At 41.0% G+C, this 6000-nt stretch overlaps 1 protein-coding gene across 15 annotated transcripts in view; it reads left to right on the top strand.

Annotated features, from left to right (window-relative positions):
• Positions 1–6000, top strand: part of FRYL (FRY like transcription coactivator) — a 307800-nt gene that overhangs the window by 179102 nt on the left and 122698 nt on the right. For all 15 annotated transcript variants that reach the window (XM_025198387.1, XM_025198393.1, XM_025198394.1 and 12 more), the window contains 3 exons: positions 1555–1726; positions 2439–2571; positions 2881–2988. In XM_025198387.1, coding sequence (XP_025054172.1) covers positions 1555–1726; positions 2439–2571; positions 2881–2988 — 413 coding nt within the window. The remainder of the gene's footprint in view (positions 1–1554; positions 1727–2438; positions 2572–2880; positions 2989–6000) is intronic.

Here is a 6000-nt window from a genome sequence, read left to right as displayed (position 1 = left end):
TTGGGGGCTCATGGCAGAGCCCCCCCCTGCACAGCACGGGGCAGTGGAGCCCAGCTGCGCTCAGCCCCAGTGGCCCCAGCTCCCAGACAGCATACGGCACCCTGCCAAGCCGTGCCGCATCTGTGCCGTGGGGCAGCTGCCGCACAGGGGAGGTCAATCCCTACTGCCCCATGCTGTGCCGGGGGGGGTGCTCTGTCATGAGCACCCAGAGGCCCCAATCACTACTCCTGCAGCCAGTGAGAATGGGGCTTTTATTTATTTTTTATTAAGTGCCAGGACTAGGCTGGGGCCGGGCAGGGCAGCCATGGTGGCTTCTCCCATGGCTCCCCCCACCTGGGCAGAGACAGGCACAGCCGGAGGAGCCTGCCTCTTTCCGGTCAATCCAAATCTGTCCAAATCAGCACCGAATCTTCCAAAGCTGATTCGGCCGAATTGATTCAGGGCAGTGATCTGAATATCCAAATCGAATTACTGTCCTCTGAATCAGCCGAATCTGAATCGAATACTTCCCTATTCGCACAGGCCTAGTATTCAGCATGTTATAACAGGGTAAAAGAACTGGGAGCCTCCATAGGTGGATGTGGGATCACAGAACCAAGGGTGCAGCCACGCTCCCTTTTGCAGTATAGCATATGCGCAGTGAAAAAAGCTCATCGCACACGTGACATACTGGTGGTGTGGCTGTGGCTGCTACCCTCCACTGTGATCTTGGATGCCAGTGAGGTCTGCTGGAGCTCGCCCTATGCTGTGAGCTTTACAAGCTCACTGGCATGTCGCCTGCAGTCTCTTCTTTTAGCTCTGAAACCTACTGCTCTTAGCTCCACCCCCCCCCAATTCAGCAGCAAGAGAAGGGAGGGCCTCAATAAAAGCAGGAGCTGTTTTTGCGCCTGCCACTGCTACTGCTTCTCATCCCCTCCTTTTCCTTGCTGCTGAATTAAATGGGGGTGGAGGACGAGGGAGGGAAGTACTAAACAGCTGTAGGCTCCGGAGCTGCTTGAAAGAAGGGATTCTGGGTACACCAGCTTGTAAACTCATAAGAAGACCCACAGGAGCTCTGGAAAGCTCACTGCATATGTAACACACAGCCAAAGTGGGCAGGAGAGGGAGGTGTGCATGTGTGTGCACATGTATGAACATGGGTTTATGTGACTGGTACTGCACCCCCTCTGGATCCATCCCTCCAAGCCCTAATGTATTGACTGAGGTAGGTGCGGCTATTCCCTATAATCCCTGCCCAAAGTAATATTTTCATACAGTGCACAGCATCTATACTATGCAAAACTTTGAAAAGATAATTGCTTATTTCCATGTGATTGTTGCCATGTTTGAGGAACAGAGAAGGGAGACAATCCTGTTCAAAGAGGGAACAATAGTGACTTTCTCAAAAAAAAAAAAAAAAAAAAATAGAAAGAGGGGCAGAGGTTACAATGAGTAGCTAAGCAAAAAATGAAATGTGTGAGTAGTTAAGCAAAACAGGAAATGTGACTGGAACTTTCATAATTTCTCCTGTTTTTGTTTTGTTTTTTAACAACTCTTCCCTCTCTCTCCTCAAAGAGGATGAATGTAGGCCTCAGAGTCTTCCTTGTGATAGCAGATAGTTTGCAGCAGAAAGATGGTGAACCACCAATGCCAACAACAGGAGTCGTTCTTCCCTCAGGAAACACTCTGCGTGTAAAGAAAATTTTTCTTAATAAAACTTTGACAGATGAAGAAGCAAAAGTTATAGGTCTGTGGTATTCTTTCATAAGTGTCTAGATGGCTTAAATGCATGTATACGTACTTACTTATATTGAAACTGTAAATTTGTATTCCATATTTACTTGTGATTTAAAAAAAAATGTGTGTAATGGTAATGAGGTTAAAAAATTTTCATAGTATATTAGAATTGTATGAAATCTGGTGCAAGAGACCACATCCTTAGCTCTCTATCTAGATGCTTTGCACTTTACAGATAGCACAGAGCAGCCCGAAACCTATCCTAGTATGGTTACTTGACCATTTCCAGGGACATAAGGGATGATTGGGGTTGGAACTGTTGTTTTCTGTTGTTTCCCTGCTAATAGAATAGTCTCTAAACAACCATTCCTGCATGTATAATTTAAGAGCAGAGCAGACATTGAGCTGTCTTTGAGTTATTGTTGAGGGCTAGGTTGTCATCAAGACTGAAGAAAAAGGAGAGCTAAATGCCATTTCATTCCACTTAGTTTCTCATATTCCTTCAAGAATAATTATTTACCTTTATATAATAATATAGTTTATTATTTTAAAGTGAAGATATTTGTGCAATAATTCAGTTAAGAAATTGGATATTTAAATACTTATCCTTTGTACAGTAAGATACCTGTTTTAACTTAAAGAAATATCAAATACGGCATGTAACTAAGTTGAAAATAACATTTTAAAGTTGAAAGGTGATGCTGAACTCTTTGACTTTTCAGGAATGTCAATATACTACCCTCAAGTCAGAAAAGCACTAGATAGCATTCTTAGACATCTGGACAAAGAAGTTGGGAGGCCAATGTGTATGACTAGTGTGCAGATGTCCAATAAGGAACCTGAGGACATGATTACGTATGTACCATATTATGATTTAATCATAATTATTGCCATATCCTTGTAATTAATTTCTGTGTCTTAATGAAATATAGCGGTAACTTCATCAGTACCTTAACATGTTCATTTTTATTTTGATGATAAAATCTGCCATTAAAAGTACCAAATTAAACTGCAAATCAGCTCAATTATGCTGCTGCTGCTGATGATAATGCAGTATTATTATTAAAAACTTTAATTTGTTACCTGGGCTTTGAACGGAGCTTTGAAAATTTGGAGATGCATTGCTGCAAGTAGGCTTCCTTTTAACTTTTCTTTGGTGCATAGGGGTGAGAGAAAACCCAAGATTGATTTGTTCAGAACTTGTATTGCTGCTATCCCAAGATTGATTCCAGATGGCATGAGCAGGACTGATCTCATTGAATTGCTAGCAAGGTAAGTAAAAGCATGCCTTCCTCTCAAAAGGTTGTCTAACTTTATTCCAACTATACAGTTGTCCAATAGAAGATAACACCCTAAAAATATTTGCTTCTCATATAGTTCCTGTATCATTATTCTTACACTGTTGTAGCTAGATGTCTTTTAAAAAAGCTATACATATAATTTATGTCCCAAATATAAGTCCCAAGGCCAAAAATATAGTAAATGTATTAACTGGTAGTATTCCATTAAAAGTGTTATTTTTCCTCACTTAACAGACAAAACAGTAGCAGAGAAGAACTTAATCTTATTTTAAAAACACCTGAAAGATAGGATCTTGCACAGAAGAATAGACCTTCAAAGAGAGACCATTTATAGAAAAGTAGAAGTTTATATTTCAGTTCCTTTGCTATTTAGATACAACTTTTTCTCATCGCTATCTTTTTCTTTTGTTGATTACACTGTGAAGACACTCTCTTGTTTGACATCATCAGATCTATCAAAATTTAGCCACAGAGTTGAAAAGGGCTTGAATTTTGTTTCTTCTGCTTCGTTTCTCTTTTTCTTTTCTTCCTTGGCTAACCTCTCTACCTGTATTCTTCTATTTTTTCATTTCCCTGAAGTGAAGAGCATATGGGTGCCACCCACAGCTCATTTTTCTGCCTGAATTATTTATCAGGGCTCATGATTCTGACCATAAATTGCATCCAATTGCAGGGCTTGGTGGCCATGTGGCACAGCTACTCGTGGTGAGGTAGCTCCTATAAAATACCACACTGTTGCAGCCTCCTGAGTAAGGCAAATGTAGGGAACCTCAAAACCCTAGCCCCCACTGCCTTGTGGCTACACTTTGGTTGGAGACAGGCTAAGAGACATCACTGTGACAGAAACATGCCCTCACTGAGGAGTTAGGCAGTCAGCAGCAGCTCTAATCTGTTGCTCTCTAATAAAAGTTAGAGAGCAACAGATACTGTTGCAGCTACTGTTTTGTCTGCTAACAGAAGTTATCTTGCTGGGATCCTATTTATCTTGCTGACTTCCTGCCCCTGGGCAGGGGGCTGACTCGATGACCCTCCGGGGTCCCTTCCAGCCCAAATGTCTATGAAATCTATGAAGTTGCAACCATTGAGGCATTGAATGTTTGGACTCACCATGGCCTTTGGACTCTGTCTCAGTGGCCTAAAGGGGGAACAGTAGGTCTAGGGCAGCCTCCACTACTCCATACTCTTGCACTGAAGGTTTTGGTGTGATAGTCAGATAGACGTTTTGTGCATACACTATAATCCAGAGGATTGACAGTTGCCAACATTCTGATGTAGATGAATGAGGGATTTGTGCTATAGGCAGGGGGAATGTTTATGTATGAAGTAGAATAAAAATTCCCTTCCCATAATCAATTTTTTTGTTCCGCATATATTGAAAAAGACAGGGAAGAAGAAAAATTTAGCTCAGCTGATCAGGAAGTACCTGGAACTAGCAAAAAATTCTTTTGCCTTGTACTTTATCCACTGTCACACGGCTTCTAGTACTTCACTGTAATCCTGAAAATGTCACACTCATAGTCTGTCCTAAATAGTCCAGCTATGCATAGGATGGAGCAGCACAGTTTATCTAAATAATGAAATTGTCTCTGTGGGTGGGGTTGAGCATTATCATGCAGAAGTAGCACCTCGGACACCTCTGCTGGGATGGGCTCTTTGCATGTAATGTACCAATTTCTTCACAGTCTTGACATAGATCTCTGAGTTTATTGTGGTTCGCTTAGGCAAGGCATCATCAAGAACACCTTCCATGTCCATGGCCTACTTACAAGATAAAAGTTAGAAGGCGTTACTTGCCGATGGACCCTTGTATAATATCAGGATACATGTTCTTGTTCATCAGTGGAAAAAGACCATTGACAGAGAAGGAGACCATGTCTGGCACATGCCCAAGTTAAGCCAAATTTGCACAAAAGTATAACTATATTGACTTTAGCCTGAAAAAGTAACTTCTAATGCCAAAGAATGCCTGTTCAGAAGTCTGAAGTATTTGCAGGCATTGCTTAGTCGAATACAAAAGTGTGCCCACCTGAACGTGTGGTCCTTTCTCTTCAAAATTACTTGATTTCACCCTTAATTATTTAAATGTTATTGCTCTACTCTGCTGTGGTAGGAGCATATATTGTTAAATAGTCTGCTTGGGGGCTCTGTATGTGAATGGGCAAAAAATTGAAAGATGAACTTCAGCATTCACAAGTACAAGCTAATGTACATGGGGAAAAATATTCTCAGTTATACTCAGTGCTTGGTTGTGAACTAGCTGTTATGACTCAAAAGTGACTTTGGGGTCATTGTAGATAGTTCTCTAAAAACATCAGCTAAAGTGCAGTCATGACCAAAAAAAAAAATATTGGACATCATTAAGAATGAAATTGAAAACAAAATGGAAAATATAATTGCGCAATTACACAAATCCATGGGGCACCCACAACTTCAATACTGTGTGCTGTTCTGGTCTCTGCACCTCAAAAAAGGATGTAGTAGAAATAGAAAAGTTACAGAGAAGGGCAACCAAAATGATCACGGACCTGGAGCAGTTGCCATACCAGGAAAGACTGAAAAAACAAACAAACTAGGACTCTTCCATTTGGAAAGAAAGCAGCTGTGCAGCATGATAGAGGTCTGTAAGATCGTTAAGGATATGGACAAAGTGAAAAGGGAACTGTTACTTACCAAGTCGTAGAATTTTAGAACTAGGGGGTACTCACTGAAATTAGTAGGAGACGGGTTTAAAACTACCAAGAGAGTTCTATTTTATACACCATGTATAAGTACTATACCAAGAGGAAGTACTATTTTATACAGTATTTGTTGCACTCATTACCACAGGAGATTGTAGAAGCAGATGCTATAGCCAAGTTCAGAAAAAGACTAGATAAATTTATGGATGATAGCTCTATTAATAGCTATTTAATAGAACAGTCAGGGATGAATCTCTAAACCAATGATGGTTAATGCCAAGGAGGTATGGCAGGGATGAGAACAC

The sequence above is a fragment of the Alligator sinensis genome, unplaced genomic scaffold (assembly GCF_000455745.1).
Source record: "Alligator sinensis unplaced genomic scaffold, ASM45574v1 scaffold134_1, whole genome shotgun sequence".
Classification (NCBI taxonomy): Eukaryota; Metazoa; Chordata; order Crocodylia; family Alligatoridae; genus Alligator; species Alligator sinensis.
Note: the sequence above shows the minus strand (reverse complement) of the source record. Positions and strands in the feature narration are given on the sequence as shown.